Here is a 22121-nt window from a genome sequence, read left to right on the forward strand (position 1 = left end):
TATTTTATATATATATACATACATAATATATATATATATATATATATATATATATATATATATATATATATATATATATATATATATATATATATATATATATATATATATATATAAATTATAAATCAGTAGAAAATCACTTAACAAAGTTTTTTTTCATTTAACACTGTGTTTCATAAATAAAAAGACTCATCAGAAATACTGAGTTTTTTATTGATGAGAGCATTTCTGATGAGTCTTTTTATCGATGAAATACAGTGTTAAATGAAAAAAAATTTTCTTAAGTGATTTTCTACTAACTTATAATTGCTCAGTTCTTTTAAGAACATTGAGCACTCTATTTTGTAGAATACATTTTAAAGTTGTTTAAATATATATATATATATATATATATATATATATATATATATATATATATATATATATATATATATATTTCGTAAACTGTTGATATATATTTTTTTGATATATGCATCAAAAAGCGATATCAAAATACCGTCGGCTATTATAAAAATCAGTGTTGAATCACCAGGAAAAAATGATTGTTGATTAAACGTTGAAAAGCAACATTCGATCAACGTTTTTTGTAAACACCAAATCAACGTTGATAAGTGGCTAACATTTTGGACAAAAAATCAATATGGAATCAATGTTGACGAGAAACATTGAATCAACATCAAATCAACGCCTCATTTTTTAGCGGGTAGATGAGCCAGTTTCTTCTTTTTCTTTTTCAAATCATACCCTTCAGCTTCAGCAATCAATCCACTTCTCTTTCTAGTCTTCAGTCCAGCAACTTCACAATTTAAAGCTGCAATCTCAGAATTGAGTCGATCTTGAGCCACTGTTCTTGCATTTTTTTGATTTTTCGTGGTCAACAAACTCAAAGTTAATGCACTTTGTTGATCATCAATAACAGAATGCTCATTGGTGGGCTCAACAAACTGTGAGGAATTCTTGTCAAATTCAAGTGGAGTATACGTGGGGGCAGAATGTTTTGGAGTATTGGCCCAAAATGATAATTGCTTGCTCTTGAACTTCATTGCCTTTTCATTAAATAAATTGATTAAATACATTACTCTTGATTCAAGATCCTTATGCACCAGTTTCTCTTCTTTTAATGAATTCCATATTATTATTATATGGAATTATATATTATATACTATGGACTTCTTTCTGGATATTAGCGTTTTTTTTATCGGGATGAGCATTTCCATACGAGACCATCAATAAGTTAAGTAATGCGGTTTTATCCATATTTTAATATTGATTTAATAGTATTGTTTACATCACAATCAGAATAATGATTTTGCTCATCGTTAGCGCAAGCTTTTTAAAAGAGTTTCTTTAACCCGCTAGAGAGAAATTAGCGTTTCGAATTTTCAATAGATTTTATGTGTTTGCATTGCATCACGTTTTACAATCAACTAGAGTTTCGTATTTGAAATAACGACAATTTAATTTCAAAAAACGACAAATTTATGAGTTTACTTTTATGAGTTTACTTTGAACCACATTTTATAATCCGCTAGGGAGCGAATAACGATTGTGAATTTTATATACAAAGAGGTAATATTTTTGACATAATTTGATTCGCAGTCAAATGGTAATATATTAATAAAACATTAGTAATTTTTATTTTACGTTAGTAGTTGTTATTTATTTAATGTCTCTGGGAAACTTATTATATTAATTTATAATATTATATTATAAATAATTTAATAAAATATAATATCAAATTCCCCGCATTTAATATCAATTTTCCCACAAACAAAACATCATTTCTATACCATTTAGTAGATGTAAATAACGTTAAAATCTGCACATTAAAACTAAAAAAATTATTTAAATTGACATCATTTTGGCTTCAACACCCCCTCCCCATTGTCAATTAGTGTCAAATTTTCCAGCACTCCCTCCCCTCCCCCCCCCCCCTATTTTTACTGACATCATTTATGGATGACCCCTTAGTGACTGGACAAAAGTATAAAAACTAAATCGTGTACAAAGCACAAATAAATCATATGCAACTAATAAAAGTTAGTTGTTGCAAAGCAAAATTAGGTATCCATAGCAACTAAATAAAAAATATATTCACTTTTTTAAAAAGCGCGACCTCATATTGGTACTTGTAAAATATGGTAAACTCATTCGTAAAAATATCTATTAATACCAAAAATAGATTTTTGCTTTCCGAAATTTGGTATCCATACCAACGAATTAAAAAAATATTACCTTCATAAGAAGCGCAGACATCATATTATTACTCATCCTAATTTTAGTCAATATAGCCCTAATGTTAAATTAGCTATGAATTTTGTCCAGTAAAAGTGAATTCTGGCCCAATGTGCGATGAAAGAATTAACGTGAATGTTATGTAGTTCTTAAGGTGCCTAAAAGATCCTTTAGTTGTTCCAATAAGAAATACATTAAATTTTGTTGGAAAACTTGCGTCTAGGCTTCTTGGATTTCCTTCTAATGATGAGGAACCACTACTAGCTGATGCACCATGTACAACATTGGAAAGTTTACCTGTTGGATGAATTAAATGCACTTTTTTATAAAGATAGCGTCGCACACTTGCCTAAATCTACTGATCAAATCAAATGGCTGAATCAAGAGTTGTTTAGTACATTATTTTAGTAGGAAATGTGTTATTATCTTATTAGAACCTCACGGATTCTGTTGTATATGTGACATATACACTAGTCACTAGTGTATATGTCACTAGTCTAGTGTGTGTATATCACACACTAGTCTAGTGTGTATAACACACACTAGTCTAGTGTGTGTATATCACATATATAACAGAATCCGTGAGTTTCTAATAATATATATATATACGTGTGTGTGTTTGTGTGTGTGTTTCACAACACTGTGTTTCACGATCAGTAGGTTCATGAGGAAGATTCTTCCTGATGAACCTACATGATTGTATATATATTGAGCACTCTATTTGTTGTATATACTAAATAAATAAAGATTCAAATTTAAATGAATCGCTTCATATGTGGAAAAAATTATCTTATTTTCACCAATTTGCATTGCATAACTTTTTTATGTTTAATTTTTATTTTTAGTTTACCCACAACAAGCTAATATCAACTAAGATTACCTCCGCACGGTGGGAAAACGTAAGACAAACTGTTATAACTGGAAACATTCAAAAAGAAAGTGACTCAGAAAAAGAATATATAAATATCAGAGGCAGGGTTATTCAACCAAAAAGTATTAAAAATAAAAAAGATTGTGAAAATTGTTGCAAGTTTAAGTGTTCCGTGAAAATTTTAGAAGACGAGAGAAAAATATTATTTAATGGACTGTGGGGAATGTCTCAGATTGAAAAGCAACACTTTTTTAGTAAAACTACTGAAAGATTAGATAAAAAAACGACTCAGACCAATAAAGTAAGCAAATCAAGAAGAAAATATACTTACTTTTACAATTTCTTTGTTGATAATGTCAAACATCGTGTATGTAAGGTGTTTTATTTGTCTACGTTAGACATCAGCAGCAGACAAATATATACATAATAGTATTATGAAAATAAGCTTGAAACTGGTATTCCTGCCCCTACAAAATGGGGGAAACATTGTAAAAAAAAAGTTCTTGAATTGACTAAACAGAGTATAGAAAACCATATTAACTTGTTTCCACAAGTTAAGTCACATTATTGTCAAAGCATTTTCTGCAAACAATACTTTGATGGTTCATTAAATTTAAAGAAACTTCATGATTTATATTTAACATATTGCACTCAATATAAAATTTTACCAGCAAAGGAATGTATGTACCGCAATATTTTTATCACTAAATTTAATATTGAATTTCAAAAGCCAAAAAAAGATCTGTGTGATACATGCTACCAATTTTGCATTACTGAAAATGCAAATGAAGAGCAAATCCAAAAGTATAACAAGCATATTGCATCAAAAAATGAAACAAAGATCGAGAGAGATAAGGATCGAAAGTTGAACTCCCCTACCACAACCATAGTTTGTATTGATCTACAAAATGTCTTGAGCTTGCCAAAATGTAATGTGGGAAACTTCTTTTAAAAGCTCAGTTGTTATAATTTAACAGGTTACTCTTCGTTGAACAAAAAAGCATATTGTGTATTATGGCATAAAGGTATGTCTGGTCGTTCTGGTAACGATATTGCTAGTGCTGTGTTATGTATGCTAAATCAAGTTTACAAGGATCTTTCTAATATTGACAAGTTTTATATTTGACAAGTTTTAATATTGACAAGTTTGACTTTGGTTTGATTCTTGTGTTCAACAAAATAGAAACAATTATGTCAGCTGCATTGCGTGAGTTTCTTATTGATCATCCAAATATTGAAATCATTGAACAAAAGTATTGTGAGCCAGGGCATAGCTCCATTCAGGAATGTGATAATATACATAGTCAGATTGAGAAATCATTACATTTGGCAGAAATATTCAGCCCTCCCGAGTTGGTAAAAGCAATGTTAAATATTAACCAACGTAAACCATTTTTTGTATACCAAATGCAAAAAAAGGACATCAAAAATTTCTCAAAAATTGCTTGTCTTATGAACTACAAAAAGGTTCCGTACTTTAATGTCAAAACACTTGTATATAGGTCTAATGCTCCTAGTCATATGTATTTCAAGAATCGTTTTACAGATATTTATAAAGAAGCACGGCTGTCTAAGCCAAAAAACACTAGAGGATCAGGAAGTAATCTTGAAGAACCATCAATTCCATTGGCATCTTGTTTTCCACATAATATTGAAATTTCTAGTGAGAAAGTAAAAGACATTGTTTTTATGTACCCATACATGCCAGCTGTAGATGTTTGTTTCTATAAAACCTTATTTCAGTAGTTTTTTTTCAACTCTTCATCCGGAAACAAATTTCATTTTAATTGTTTTATTTATATACTTTAGTTATGTTATGCAACATTCAGTTTTAAAAGTTGTATAAGGTTCATTCAAACTGTCATTAACATGTCATTTGTATTAAAAACTTTGTTTGTTTATTTTCAATAAATCTTTTTAGATAGAAATGATTTTCTTTAAATAATATAGCTCTTGTTAAAAGCTGCCCATCCTTCCAGAAGCAATATCAGTTGAATTCTGTCTAAGTAGCAATAAGAAAGCTAATTATATCATCCCATTCATTTAAGTTTTCCAACGAATCGTTTTAGGTTTCTATATTTGCGTTTAAATCCCGAAGTTAAAAGTAATTTGTTGTAATTCATTTGTTTTTCGCAAAACGTTTAAATTGTTTTTACTAAAATATGGAGATAGCACAAAATAACATTAACGCAAAATATATCTATCGAAATTATCTCCAAACAGGGTCAAGTCATAATAGCAATTTGAGCAACTTACTTTTTTTTCAAAACAAATAATTATTTTTAGTATATAGCCAAGTATTGAAAAAAGTTTTCATTAATGAAAAATATATTGCCAATTCTACTGCATTACAGTGTAAAACTTCAACTTGATTTATCTCAGTTTAAACAAATGCAGAGTTAAAACAAAATAATTCTAACCTGACGAGATGTCGAACACATTTTTTCGAGCTGCACTAGTTTCTGCACAAAAATCAGATCACGATTATCTGACGAATCGTTAAAACTTCAGTTTTCTTAACATTTTTGTTAAGAAACAATAACCAATTTAGCTTTCTTTTGAAAAAAAAAAAATTGAATTTTCCCATTATAGTTATCTTTTACCACTTCCGTAGTTTTGTCCAACAGTTTTATCAGTCTTTTTTTAAATGTTAAATCAAGGATATCGTGAAATAGAAATTATTATTAAACATATTCAAAGTTTAATAATAATTTCTATTACACAATATCTAAAAAAAAAAAATCAACGCATGATTAAATTTTTCGGCTTTTTTTAAAAAAAATATGCTGTCTCAATTATTTTAAGACAAGATTGTGTTTGTGTGTGTGTGTCATATTGACACTATTAATTTAAAAAACCTAAAGTTGAAAATTAAAACAAAAAAAACAACAACAAAAAAAAAGTTTTTTTTTTCCTTCACTGAAAAGTATTAATGGATTGATATTTGTTTTTATTTGTTTCTTACCGTTATTATTAGAGAATATGATTTCAATTTTAAAAAAGTACATTAATTTTTAAAATAATTTACAGGACACGATTAGAAAATCAACAGCATCGTACAAAGTTTTGTAACTTCATTTTGCTATCTTAAAACATGACTGCACGATCAAAGCTATTCGTGGTAAGATTTACGCAACCTCGTCGATGATTAAAAGAAAGAAAACACTTATACAAGTCAAACTTCACCTTGGTCAGCTTTCTAAAAATAAAATAAAAATCATTTTTCAGTACATAACAGTTTCAATTTGTTAGTTTACAACAAAAAAAGTTTCTTAAAAAAAACCTTGTCTTTCTTCCTTTTCTTTTTTTTTTCTTTCTTTTTTTTATCACCTTCTTCCCTTTTCCTCTACAAAAAATGATAACTATTTTAATACACATGATCTGCACAGTTACTGCAGCATCATACACAGTTATTGCAGCATCATACACAGTTATTGCAGCATCATACACAGTTACTGCAGCATCATACGCAGTTACTGCAGCAGACGCGTTTAGACGCAAGCATAAATACAAAATACTTAGCAGTTTCTTTCAAGTAAAATTTAGTAAATCTGTCTTAAAGTTGTTAAACAAAAGTTTAACAACTCTTTTAATTAGATTTTTGCACAAAGTTGCAAGTTTTTAATATAAAAATCAATCTTTAAAATGCACATATAGAATACATATAGGCTAATGATAAGGCATTTTATAAAACCTATTTATAAGTTTTTACTTATTTATTTACTTTTTATATTCTTTTAGTTGTCCCTTATTTATAAGCAATTGCTTAAAATTATACGAAAAAATTTTAACATTACTTATTCGATCTGTTTATAAAAAAGTTTAACCAAATTGTTTCTTTTGTCATAAAATTTGTCATAAAATACTTCTCAAAAATGAACTCCTCTTACTTATAAAATTTGATAAAAATATGAAAAATTTATGCAATCTACACCAAAGTTCCTAAAATAATTTAAAAAAAAATCGCAAATTTTTACTAAAAAATATAACTTTTCTATCACAAAAACATTATATAGGATTATTTTTATAACTTTTTTTATAAACTAGTCTAATATGAAGTATTTGAAAAGTAAAGTATAAGTCAGCATTAACTTAAATACGCTTGTAAAATTTTTTACAGTTATTTCATTTGAGCTTAGATTAACCTACCTTATCGATTGTATAGGATCCAATAAAACCTTTTGACTATGGTATCTTTTATCGCCAGAGAAATGTTTGCCATAAAATGCCAGTAAAAAAGGCATAGTAAGCAAGTAAAGTCAAAAGGCCAGTCTTGTTTTCATTTAGTTTTGGAAGCTATGTCTTGTCCAAACTTGTCATTTTTATTGTCTTGGCTGGGTCATATCTAGGTCTTAGACAGGTTTATTTTGTCTTGGTGTTGGAAGTCAATGTGTTTTTTTCAGATTTTTAAATTCATTAAAAGTCTAATAAATAAATAAATAAATAAATAAATATATATATATATATATATATATATATATATATATATATATATATATATATATATGTATATATATATGTATATATATATGTATATATATATATATATATATATATATATATATATGTATGTATATATATATATATATATATATATATATATATATATATATATATATATATATACATATATGTATATATATACATATATGCGGTAGTGGTGTAGTGGTAGAGCGCTCGCTTCATAAACGAGAGGTTCCGAGTTCGATTCCAACCACGTCCCTGGTAGTACCGCGCTCAACTTGTTCCACGGCGCAGCGGCCTTGTTCGTCAAGGTTCGTGTTTCGGAGTCATAGAGTTGAGAGAGGGTTATAACCACAATCAAGTAGCCTCCTCATCTGTGGTGGCCTTCTGGGCCTTGGGGAGGTGAAATAACAACAACAAAAAATATATATATATATATATATACATATATATATATATACATATATATATATATATATATATATATATATATATATATATATATATATATATATATATATATATATATATATATATATATATGTATATATATATATATATATATATATATATATATATATATATATATATATATATACACACATACATATATATTTAGAATTTTTTTGTATATTATTATAAACTGAATATATATATATATATATATATATATATATATATATATATATATATATATATATATATATATATATATATACATTATATATATATATATATACATACATACATATATACAGTATCGGACAAATATATATGTATGTGTGTATATATATATATATATATATATATATATATATATATATATATATATATATATATATATACATATATATACATATATACATATACACACATACATATATATTTAGAATTTTATTGTATATTATTAAAAACTGAATATATATATATATATATATATATATATATATATATATATATATATATATATATATATATATATATATATATATATATATATATATATATACATATATAGAGTATCGGACAAAACGAGTGCAACCAAATAATGCTAATTTAGTTTCTTTATATAAAAGTGCTGTATTTTTTCAATTTAGAGAAATAACTATGTAACTGTTTAGAGACAAAGTTCTTCAAGTTTTATTCATTACAAAGTTCATTATTTGTAGACAAAAATTAATAAATAAATCAAAAGTATTAAAAAAAGTTGATTTCCTTCCGGACAAAACAAGTGCAACTCGACAATGTTGACCAAGCTGTAATTCGCTATCAATATTTTGTGGCGAATCCTTTGTTGTCGATCACAGCCTTGCATCTTCGAGGCATAGATTTGATCAGGTGAACAATGAAACTTTGTGGAATCGCTGCCCAGGCCTTTTGGATTTGTTCAAACAGTTGATCCTTATTACAAACACCTTCACAATTAATTCTGCGGTTGACAATCTCCCACAGGTTCTCGATAGGGTTGAGATCCGGAGATTGAGGCGGCCATTCCATCACCGATAGGTGGTTGTCTTCAAACCACTGCTTGACTACTTTTGAAGTGTGTTTTGGATCATTTTCTTGCTGAAAAACCCATTTATTGGCATATTCCATTCAGCATGAGGTAACATAACATCTTTCAGGATATTTTTATACATGAAACGGTCCATTATTCCATCGTTTCGATGAATTGGACCTAGACCATTTGCAGAAAAACAACCCCAGACCATTACATTGCCTCCACCATGCTTCACGGTCTTATGGCAGTAACGTAAATCGAGGCGTTTTCCGGCCAGTCGACGTACACAGCAAATGCCATCGCTCCCAATGATGTTGAACTTCGGTTCATCACTGAACAGGACAGTTCGCCATTTCTGCACATTCCAGTCAATATGAGATGTAGCAAACAGGAGTCTTATCTTCTGGTTTTTTAGTGAATTCAGCGGTTTCTTTGCAGGGCGTCGAGGAAACAATCCGGCTTCAACAGCACGTCGTCTGATTGTTCGGTCCGATACAGGCAGCTCTAATTGCTTTTGTATCTTGACTGATGATATCCAGGGATTCTTCTTGACGGATCTGACGATCATAGAATCCTCTCTAGAAGTGGTGAATCGCGGTCTTCCACCTTTGTTATCTGCTGCCAACTTCCCCGTAGAACGATATTTGGAACATAGTCTTGATACGGTCCATTTTTTCACGCGATATTTATCACAAATACTTTTTTGTGACATTCCACTTACGTAATCGCCAATAATTTTCTTTCTTAGTTCCAATCTAAGACTGTCGGGAGCCATTTTTGCACTTGAAGTCATAAAAATAATGAAAAAAAATAATCACACTTCTCAAGGCTTACCGTGTTACATTTACCTTGTGATGTTACAATAATGCTCTGTGGAACACAACGTCTTGGTTGGATGTGGACTGTATTGATGTAATGAAACACTTGTTGTATTTCACTTCTTGTATTGATGTTCTTCGATAAAACACTTTGATAAAACTCACTTTGATAAACTGTCTTGATAATACTGACCGATTGACTTCCATATACTGACTGAATTACATGTCGATTTACATGTCTCTTATATAGTAAAATAAACCTGTGTGAACCTATTCTGGAAGATTCTAGATGCTTCTTTTCGATGCTTCTGGAAGCTTCTGGATGCTTCTGGATATTTCTGGATGCTTCCAGATGCTTCTTCTGAAAACTTCTGGATGCTTCTGCATGCTTCTAGAAACTTCTGGATACTTCCTTTAATTATTAAAAAACTTACATGACGTTGACACGGACCAGACTTAAGAAAATGAAACAAACCAAAAAAGTTGCACTTGTTTTGTCTGCTGCAAAATGGCACTTGTCAACGAAATTTTGCCTGTGTGCTGTCACCTGCCAGCTAATTGCTCATGTCATGGCATGCTATGACTCCTGACTCCTGAACTGTTTGCTGTGGTAGTATAGTTCGTTTCGTTTTTAAGACATGTAAAATTAGGAACACTTTTTAGCATTGTTCGATGTTGGTTGCAAATGTTTTGTCCAGTACTGTGTATATATATATATATATATATATATATATATATATATATATATTATATATATTATATATATTATATATATATATATATATATATATATATATATATATATATATATATATATATATATATATATATTCAGTTTTTAATAATATACAAAAAAAAATTCAAGACAAATTTTACCACAATTGTATTTCAAGTACATGTGCTCTTCGGAGCTTAAAATATCAGAGTTTTGTAAAAGTCAAGTAGAAACTGTTTTTTTATATATACAGGAATTAAACTTAATCGGATCTGATTTTAACATATACCACAACAAACTTGAAATTCTAGAAAACTTAAAAAATTTTTTTATAGAATTTATTATGAATTTTCTTTGTATAAACTATTTTTAATTCTTTCTAGAACTTAATAATACAATAATTAAAACCATTTTTAATAACTTAATAAGTAAAAATAAAATAATAAAATTCAATACAATTTATTCGTTTTAACAGAAACTCATTTATTTTAACAATAGGATAATGGGGTAATTTTTTATATTATGTTTCTGTTTTTAAAAATCGTACTAGACAGAAATGTCCAATTTTTTTAAATTTTGTAAAGAGATTTAAAAAAAAATTAAACGAAAAATAACTAAAAAAAATAATAATAATATTACACAGTAAAACTAAATACATATAAGACTTTCATTTATGAATACACTCATATACAGTGTTGGAGTTGAATATACTTAATCAAATACAAATTTGTTTATCTAGATTCCAAAAACAAATTTAAATACAAATATAAGTATTTTAAGTTAAATAAAATACAAATATTTTTAACATTTTATTTTTATTTCTTAATAGCTTTTGATCAACTTTAATTAACTTTATTTACTACTTAAATCTTTATTTAGTTAATATTCGTTCGTTCTGTTAAATAATTAAATAATTTTATTGAAAAATTTAAAGAAAGTGGTTCATAACTCTAAAACATTTCGAATTAAAAAAAAATTGAAGACCTTGTTCAACAATACTGATAAAATGGTATACTAATTAGAAAAAGTAAAAAACAATTTTATTTAAAAATATCACTTAAAACAATTTTTTAAATTATTTTAAAACATTATTAAGTTAAAAATGAAAAAAATTATTTATTACAAAAAAACAACAACAACAAATCTCTTGGTTTTTCCCAAAAAAAAAATACAAGTAGAAATATTAAAAAATTTTTTTTAGTCAAATATAATCAAATAAAAATAGGATAGAATGCTATATTATTACCAAATACAAATGCAAATATGTATTTGACCCCGACACTATTTATACCCAATATTAATAGTGAAAATATAAAAACTAAATCATTTTTATTAATACATTTGTAACCTTTTAATAAATGTGAAAATAAATTGTATTTTAATTAGCTGTTTCAAAAATGCCAATCAACTTAAAAATTAAGCACCAAGTGTCTTAATTTTCAAGTTGCTTTAAATTGTTTCTTTAAAACAACTCAGTTCTAGTTTTTTGTCAATACTGTATTATTAAAATTGAAAAACTCTGAATGTAAAAAATACTGCCTGCGGGGGAAAACGCTTAAAAAGAATATTAACATGTGTTTCAATATAAAATGAATCAGCTGATATTGCATTTGACAATTCTCTTGAAATAATAAAACAGATAGCAAGATTAAACAGTTTCTTATCTTACAATGGTCTTCCAGTAGACCAAGTTACATAGGTGAAATAGATTTTATACTTATAGAATAAAATTTAGAAAAAAATAAACATGTTTTTTATAAATTTGTTGTAAAATTATCAAAACCATTTTTTATGAAGAAATAAAAGAAACTAATAAATTGATATTTATGTGTTTATAAGTCTATAAAAAGCAAAAGTGTAAATACACCAAAACTGCAGATAAGTATTACAGTTGCTTGAGCAACTGTAAAATATAAACCTTCTATACTTAATATGCAGAAACCAATTTACCAGCTAGTGTTGAACAACATTTAAAAAAAATGGGATCAACCTCAAGTAATTTTAATTTTCAAAAGATTTTAATATGCATAGATAAATACTAAAAAACGTATTTTTATTACTAGGCACTTCTTTTAGATTTTCTGAGGCCATCTATCATGCAAGACGGATGATTAAACCATTATACTGTCTAAAATTTGATATGTTCAAAGGCCAATTTATTTTAATTCAATCTGAAGATTATGTTAATGCAATGAAATTGCCAGGTAATCATTTTTTTATGAAACAATTTCAAAGTCAACAAAATTAAAAATAGTAGAAGCTGCCCAAAAATGATAAAATCAATATTAATGTTAAAAAAGACTACAATGATGGTTTAAATACTGTTAAAAACCCTATGGAGGTTAATTACATTGATGAATAAAAATAACTATGTATAACAGCTTACACATAATAAATACTAGAAACAGTCTCTCCTGCAGTGTGGGCCAAACAGTGGGCATTGCTCAAATATCAATATTACCAAAATTTAAATTAATTGATATTGAAACTTAAATAAATTTCCAGTTCATTATAAATTATTTCAAAAGCATGATTTGTTCAGAAATTATACTAGTTTAAATAACTTAATTTTTAAATAGGTATAAATAATACGTAAAAGTCATTTTTGGCATTATATAAGAAAAAATGTCACTATATAAGCAGTGCTAATGTGATAATTGTATGTAGAGATCTTAGATTGCAGGTTATGGAAATGTGAATGTTAACTTCATAGATCATTGCACAAACTTTTTTTTACATTTAGTCTAAAATTTAGTTGTTTTTTAACTAATTTTATATCAGGAAAAATAATCTCAAAAAGTGCAAAGTTGGCACTAGTAAACCCATATATTTTTAAACCCTCATGAGGAATAAGTTGGCAGTAGTAAACTATTTTTAAACCCTCATAACAAAGATGAATAAGATGCTTTTTAACTAAACTAACTTGAAAAAGAAGGTGGCTCTTAACTTCACAAAGGTCAGGCAAACCTTCAAGCCAATTCCAACCTGTGATGCAAAGCCAATACAAATAAATTGTTATCTTGTAATTGTGTTCATTATATTCTGTATTCTTGATATGTGAAAATATTTGATATTAAAAATTATTACATTTTAAAATTTACTGATCTTTTTATAGGTTCTTCATGCTTTACTGCTTACATTTGACCATTTCATAAATACTGTTGTACACATGAAAGCAGATTTTTATTGTTCTGAGTCCCCTTCTAATGCTTCAAATAGATTTCTTGAGCAAAGCAAAGACTTCATTACAAACAGAGATATTCAAAAAAAAAAAAAGGTATAAAATGGGACTACCCTGATACAACTGGAAAACAAGGAACAACAACAACAGATAATATAGCTAGAGAACAATTGCACAAAAAATTAAACATAGAATTAATTATTGGATGAAATAATTAACAAAGATTAATTTTTGTTACGAAAGAGCATTCTGAAAGATATTTTCATTTAAAAAATGTTTCTAATAATATTTTAAAAGACAACATATATTTTGAAATTTTAACATATGAATAAGTTATGTTAGTACTTCTTTTGATAACTTTTATTGTTCTTGTCATTGATGTTCTTATGTTATCATAGTATTACAACATATACATATATATTTATATACATTTATACATATTTTTGTTATAATCAATAAAATAAGTAAATTTTATGAAACTTCAAATATTTTGTTTTTCCAAATTGACCTAAAAAAATTATTTTTTAGGTCATAATTTGACACAATTTGATAAAATGACACATAAAAACCTTTCCAAAAAGTCCTTAATCAACATCATAGCACTTTCCATTCAAAAGTTATGAACCAATGTTCGTAAAAACAGCTGTTTGACCAAATGTGTCCTGTGATACAACAATGTCAACAACTTTTTCCCAATATGAAAAAGACTTTAATTAAAATAAGTTTTCTATTTTACAAAAGTACTCTGTATTTTAAAATAAATAAAAATATTGAATATTGTTATAAGAAAATTTTTTTTCTTGTGGAGGTTCAAATTTCTAGAATTCGTTGCAACTATTAGATTTTCTGGTAAATTCCTAACTTAAAACACTTTGAGGCACAGTTTTTAACATTCCATTTTACTCAAAATTGAAGTGAATTCTTGTAAATCATTATGAAACAGAGGATAAGGGGGATGAGACAATATAAATTCAAAAAAAGTGCTTCCCGTATCATGAAAAAAACTTTCCTAGTGTGTTTGTTTTTTATTATATGAGAAACTCACAAAAAAAACCCAAAAAAAACCAAACCACCAAACGCAATAAAAAGAATCAGAAAACAACCATTTTATACCTATAACAATTATAAACATTAAATTAATAATATCTTACTTTTTTGTGCTTTCGCTCTGTTGATAATTCTGAAAAAGAATAAAAAATCAATTATAAACAGAAATAAAAATTTATAAACAGAAAAGTCTTTAATTTTCAGATATATGTCTGTATATTTTTTAAATGCATTAAAAAATATACAGAAATAAATATTAAAACTGAATCAGAGTTTTAAGAAGAACCTTTATACTATTCTAATCCACATCTACTAAAATAATTTAATAAAATCAATTCTAAATGGTAAACTTGTTTTGTATAGAAAAGAATTTTTTTGTGTTGTTTTATCATTTTATTTTTTATCATTAATGATTGCTTTTGATCTTCACTTTATGTGACCGAGCTTATTTAAGCTTAGTTAAGCATTGTTCATTTGCTCAAGACACCAGACCTTTGTTTTAAAGTGTTACCCAGTACACCTGCTGTTAGAAACTAGTGATTTTGCATAAATATACACTTTGTGTATATTTTGCTGTGTATATACTAAGTAGTTATATATACTGTGTATATATAACTACTTTGTGTATATACTAAGCACTTTTTTGTTTTGTAATATTTAAGTATTACATATAATTATTTTTTCTAAAGATATAAAATGAGCTAATAAATAAATTAAATGATTCTTTTTTTGTATATATAACCATGACGTTTGTAAACATATATAGGCTCACATTTTGTTAAAAAATCAGCATATGATAAAAAATATGCAACAATGTGTTACAGAGAATCTCTGTCTCTGTAGTCTCTTACAGTGAAGTTTATCTGATACAATTTTTCCAAATTGTGTATTTTATTACATGAAAAAGCCTTATTTTTCAGATAGTGTAGAAAAATTATTATAATGTCAAAAAAAACAACAGAAAGCAGCTTACATTGGCAGCATTTAATTTCACCAAAATAATATTTCACACAAAGAAAAATGTAAATTTATCAGTTTAGCAGCACATTGATAAACTAGTAAATAAAGTTACTAGTGCAAGGAAAAAAAGTGAAGAGTCAAAGTAACTAGTAACAGTAATGTTGTCTTTATAGCTAAAGTAGCTAACACTTATAATAATGAGGAAAATAAAAAAAGTATTGCAGAGTCAATTGATGAAACACAAAGCCACAATTGATGTAACACAAAGCCACATTTCAAAATAGCTTAAATAAAAGAAATTCAAATAAGCAAAACATTTTAATTGCACATTTATACATGGGAAGTTTAACTTCGCCTTAAAAGAAAGTGTGATTTCTCTTCAAAGGAAGTGTGACTTCTCTACTAGGTATGATAAACAAAGACAAAAATGAGCAATGACCAAATACTTGATCACTTTTAATGATTTCAAAAATTCCCAATGATAACTGCAATGTTCTCCAAACAACCACATTCAACTTTTTCAGTAATCAATTATAGGAAATTATAATAATATTAAACTGTTGAAGGTTGATGATATTATCAATGAAATTTGCCCTGATGATAACTTTATTTGATTCACAAAGAAAATGAATTTGAATTTAATGTTTTTGATTTTATTGATTAAGTTTAAATAAATAAAGTTTAAATAAAACATACTTTACAAAACATACTTTAAATAATTAGGGCCTGCTTACTTTTTTTGCAGGTTTAAAGTTTAAATGAATTTTGAGAGCAAATAAATTGTTTTTAAACAATTTTCAAGTATTGATAAAATACACAAAAAAGTGTGTATTTTATCAATACTCCTGGTTGTGACCATAAAATCAAAATCATCTTTAGTTGGCTGAAAAGAATTTAATGTGTAGTTGTCAAACCCAAAAAAAGCCATGTTTGACTGAAGCTATAAAAAAAACCCGATTGGAATTGGCTAGAAAACACCAGAATATGACTATTGAAAACTAGATTATAGTAAATATGACTTATAAGAAATATTTTAAAAAATCCTGAAAAAATATATCTTTATAATTATGGTAATATGTTAGAGATATGATTTTCAGGACTGGATTTGAAAAATATTAAAAACCTTGTGTATGTAATTGCATGGTCCGTGATCTCAGCCAAGGGTATGGGCTGCCTCTAAATTGTGGAAAGAACCATGAGGCAGGACCAGTACAAGCAGGCATTGTAAAATAGGCTACTGCTTTAAACCCAAGAATAGTTCTCTACTAATTAAAAGTATATGTTCATGCATGGCTTGGCATCCTGCCACAAAGCTAGGAGTGTTACAACATTCTTATCTGAAAAAAACGTGCATGTTTTGCCTAGGCAGGTACATTTACTTGATATTAACTCCTATAAAATCTATGGGAGCCAAGAAATTGCCCAAGCAATTATCACTACCAAGCAGCAACTAATAGAAACCTTTTTAGAGAAAGGCATAACAATTCTAGTCTTCAGCTCAACACAAAAGTCTGCATAGAAAGCATGCCCCAATGCCTAAAAGCTGTTATCGTAGTAAAAGGTGGTCATACAAAATGTTAAGATTATTACCCAATTTATTATGTTAACACTTTTAAAAAAAAATTATTGCTATTAATAAGTATTAATATTGTTTTATATTCTAAATAAAGCCCTTTAAGGATAAAAATAATTAAAAAAAACTAGTTATGTATTTATTCAATAAATCCATTTAAAATTTAAAATTACAAAAAACAAGGAAACTGTAAGTAATTAATTTGGCAACCCAGGGTATAATTAAATAATAAATTAATAACAAATAAAAAGTATCAGATAAAAAAAAAAGAAAAATTAAGTTCAGATAAAATTTAAGAATGTTAAATTTTAAGCTAATCTTTTAAATTGAGATAATCAGCAATTAGAAAAATTTATTGATCGTTTTAACACAAAGTTGACATAAAAATTTATTTATTATCAAGCACTTATTTACATAGACTCATAGTTTCATGTTATACCTTGTTCAACTATGGAAACTATAGCAACAACTGTAATCAATTGTTCTAAATTTTTTTACTTAAATGAAATAAAATAAAAAAATTTTAATTAAAAAAAAAAAGTTGATAAAATCACGCAAAAAAAACTAATTTCCATTTGGCTAAACAAAAATTTATTTTTAAATTTAGAGCTTATTATAATAATTGTTGTTTGATTTTAATATTTTAATATATTTATTTAATATATTATTATTATTATAATTGTTATAGATTTAAATTTTTAACTGATTTTATTACTTGACCAGCATTTACAAGTATGTACATTTGAGCAGCATTTACAAGTATGTACATTTGAGCAGCATTTACAAGTATGTAGATTTGACCAGGATTTATAAGTATGTACATTTGAGCTAGCCTAGTAAAATATAAATAGGCTAGCCTAATAAAACATATATGATGAAAATATAGCTCTTGCAATGCTGAAATTCATACTTATAAGTTTTATATGAGAAATATATTTTCTTTTAAAATACCATCTGTAAGTAGTTAACAAAGTTTATAGTATCCAAAAATGCACAGAAAACTCCTTACAATTCAATTAATAAGTTTTAATAAAACAATTATTTAAACCAATATTTTATCTTTTTTAATATTTTATAGAAGCATTATAATATATCGATAAGAGTTGAACTTTCCAATCAGTTTCCAAAAATCAATACTCAAACTAAACAATCTTTTTTGCATTATCTTTTAAAAAATTGTTTTGTTATAATAACACCAGGGTTAGTAAACAACAGGAGTTGATATTTGACTCAGGCCGGGACTGCATAAACATTTATACATCCTAAAGTATATTTTTATAATTCATTTTATAATTCATGTTATATTTTGTATATATATGCATATATAAACATCATTATGATCAACATGATCATCATCATCATCATTATCTTCTTTTTCGGCAAAGACTACACCATATAAATACTAAAGTTTATATAAATATAAAAGGATATTGTATGCCAGCATCCAAATAAATAGCAAACATATAAGTTTATATCTATAATATGTATGCATAAAGCGCATCTCAGAAGCTTTTATTCCTTCTGGACTAAATGTTTGGAAGCTTTTATTCCTACTCTTCAAGTCAAACCTCATTCTACTCTATATTTTTCACCATCTTGAGCAGTTGCTTTATTTATCATTTATTTCATCTTTTTTACAAGAACATCTCTCTTAAGAACAAATGTCCTTTTATTATTCCAAGAAGCTAATGTAAAAAGGTCCCGTCTGATGTTAAGCTCTGTTATTTTCAGTTTACTAAATCTTGTATCTTATATCAGATGTTAGGTTCTTGAGACTTTTGGTTAGTCTTCAACAATGTCATTAACTAAAGTAGTCTACCATTTAATCTTATTGATTATATAATAATTTAAAATTTAATACCATTTAATATTTAATTTTTAAAAAGTGCTAAATAAGTGGATCCAATTTTTCAAAACTCTAGAAAACACTTTGACCTCTCCAACTATCCTACGATTAGTCTTTGCTCTGTTATTAGTTTCTTTATATAAAGGTTTTGAGATTATTAAATTATTTCTTACTAACTGCAGTAATAAAGTTATTATTTTCAAAGTGTTATATTTATGAAATATAACACTTTGAAAGTATTATATTTCAAATACCTTCTATTTATGATTTAAAGATGAAGATATTGATGAAGATTTTTGAAAAGAACTTAGTTTTATTTCATTGCATTGATATAGAAATGGACCAAGCTATTATACTTCAGTCTGTCATTATAGCGGAAAATGTGAATATTTTTAAATAATATTTAGTATACTTTTTTTAAGGATGTGTTGTTTAGTGATGTATCTTTTTAGTAAGTGATGAATCTTTTTATTTTTTTGTAACTAACTTAATAATTATTATAAAAAACTCTTTTATATAAAACTCAAATATTAAATAATGAATATTCAAAATATCTTATTAGACTTTTTTTAAACTATTTTTTTTTATTAAATTATCAACTTTAGGTATTCATCAAGAGTAACAAAAAGAAATTTAGCAATGTCTATTTTAAAAGCTCTTCCTAAACTACACTCTGGTGGACCTCAGGCTATGACCTCTAGGCTATGTAAGTTCTTTAACTTTGTTATATAAATCTGACTAGTAAATTTTAAATGTTTAAATTCAATTATCGTTAGATCAATTAAACATTTAGAAAAATTAGTATTGCACTTATAAGGAAGTTATAGTAAATGGTAAAAAGAAGAAAATAAGACCTCATGGCCATATTGAGGAGCGTTTAAAAACAATTGGCAGGTTTGATGGTGTCCTTGCCTAAGCTATACGAAAACGTTAATCAGTTTCCCCCAGCAACATTTGATGCTGCAGGCAAGCATAATAAAACTGCAAGTCGCACTATTATTTTCAACAAATATTGTTAGAGTATTCTTTTTAGTTCCTTTTTCAATTGAAGAATGAAACTTTATAATTAAGTTATTGTTTGATAATATTCAGTATGTTTGATAATATTCAGTATGAGCAAAGAAATTTATTCTTGAAAAAACAAGAGCATCACAAAGAAACTGGATTGTCTTTAAAACCACCTCTTTATGAATTTATTTGGAAATTTCCTTCCTTTAAAAATTTAAGATTTGATGTAATCAGCTCTGTGTTTTACATTTGTAGTTTGTACCATTGCATTTTACTAAACACTTTTTTATCCTTAAAGATTACTGCTGGCATTGGATTACTACTTGTGTAAAATTGATTTTTTATTTGAAAATTATATATTTAATTACTTGTTTAATTATAACTTTTTTTGTGTGTGTGTAACCATTAGTTTCAGAGAGAGTTTACAACAATTGAAAATGCTAAAGACCTGCTCATCCAATGGTAGGAGATGGCTGCTCGTGTTAATACTTAGGCAAAGGCTAATCCAATAACTAAACACTTATTTTTAGAGCTTGACAGCTAGTTTATAACATCAAATGATATGTCCCTTTTTTTTTCTTCAATTACTATAATAACTTACATTTTATAACTTTCATTAACTATTTACAACTTTTTCTTTTCTCTGAAAAAATGTAAATGTTAAACTAATAAATGTTCTTTTTTAATTAAAGATCGAAATATAGAATATGCATTGCATTTACTTCTTTACATTCTTCAAGTGCCTCCTAGTAATAAGGATCAACCATCTACAGCTGAAGTTGAATTTATTCAAATCTTTCCTGCGAATGTTTTAAAAAAAATAAACTAGGTCAATATTAACCCTATGTTTTTTTAAAATTGTATCTTAACTTTTTATTCTTACAATGGATACTACAGCTATAGAGACTATAATTGATGCAAATAGACATATTTCTTTTATGCACCTTTTTATTATTGCACTAGGGGCTCCAGGCCATTTCGTGCAATCATTTATTTTCATAGAAGACAATGTGATTTCAATGAGAAATGGTATATTAAGCACAGTTAGACCGTCTTCTTAAACTTCTTTGTTATTGACATTGAATATCCACCTTTAGTGCTGGTATTTGTTACATCTTTTACAAAGAGTTGTCATATGTTGCATATGCATTACGATTTATCATTGTCAAGAGGTAGCAGTGATCTTTCATTATTTATCAGGGCTCAAAGTAAGCATATTGCAATCGCAAATCGCAATTGCTATTCACACTTTTACGATTAGTTTTTTCTTATAAAAAATATTTTTGCAATTTGTTTTTTTTGTTGTTTGTTTGTTTCATTAAATTTTTTTTCTTTTCTAATTTAGCATTTTTTTTGGCCATTCTTAAAAGTAATGTTTTTGCCTGAGTATTTTATTAGGGGTCATAAAGTACATCCCACTAAATTTATCTTTTGAATTTGAAGTATAACCTTTGCTCTATTGCGCAGAGATTTTATTTAACTTAAAAGTGCTTTTGAATTTAAATTACTTTAAATCTCTGCGTGGAAGCCAATATTATTTTAAATTATATTTAGATTTTAATTTTATTTAAAGCGATATCAAGACCAAACATTTTCTATACATATACAAGTTGTTTTTAAGAATTTTGTTCAAAAAAGAAATCTATTGAAATTTTATTATTTGAAAAAAAAGTCTTATAAAACTCTCTCATTCAGATAATTTTGCGATTAAAATTTGAAATTTGCTTTAAGTGAATAAAAGTTTGAGCGAGTTTGCAAAAACTTTTATTTACGTAAAGCTGAAAAATTTTTCAAAAAATGCTGAGTAAAGGCAATTGCTTTTTTTATTCACCGGGTCTTTTATATTGTTAAAACAACTTTGCAGTTTGTTTTATTGTTGTTTTATAAATTTTTACAATAACA

The 22121-nt window shown here is 26.7% G+C and overlaps 1 protein-coding gene across 1 annotated transcript in view; it reads right to left on the reverse strand.

Moving 5' to 3' along the window:
- Positions 1-6098: 6098 nt before the first annotated feature.
- The window catches only part of LOC100203730 (mediator of RNA polymerase II transcription subunit 19), a 43784-nt gene continuing 27761 nt past the window's right edge, over positions 6099-22121 (reverse strand). The window contains exons 6-8 of the mRNA XM_065807779.1: positions 14937-14965; positions 6390-6452; positions 6099-6305 (exon numbers count right to left, since the gene is read on the reverse strand). Of these exons, the coding sequence (XP_065663851.1) occupies positions 6282-6305; positions 6390-6452; positions 14937-14965 (116 nt within the window). The 3' untranslated portion in view covers positions 6099-6281. The remainder of the gene's footprint in view (positions 6306-6389; positions 6453-14936; positions 14966-22121) is intronic.

Source organism: Hydra vulgaris, chromosome 10 (genome assembly GCF_038396675.1).
Source record: "Hydra vulgaris chromosome 10, alternate assembly HydraT2T_AEP".
Taxonomy (NCBI): Eukaryota; Metazoa; Cnidaria; class Hydrozoa; order Anthoathecata; family Hydridae; genus Hydra; species Hydra vulgaris.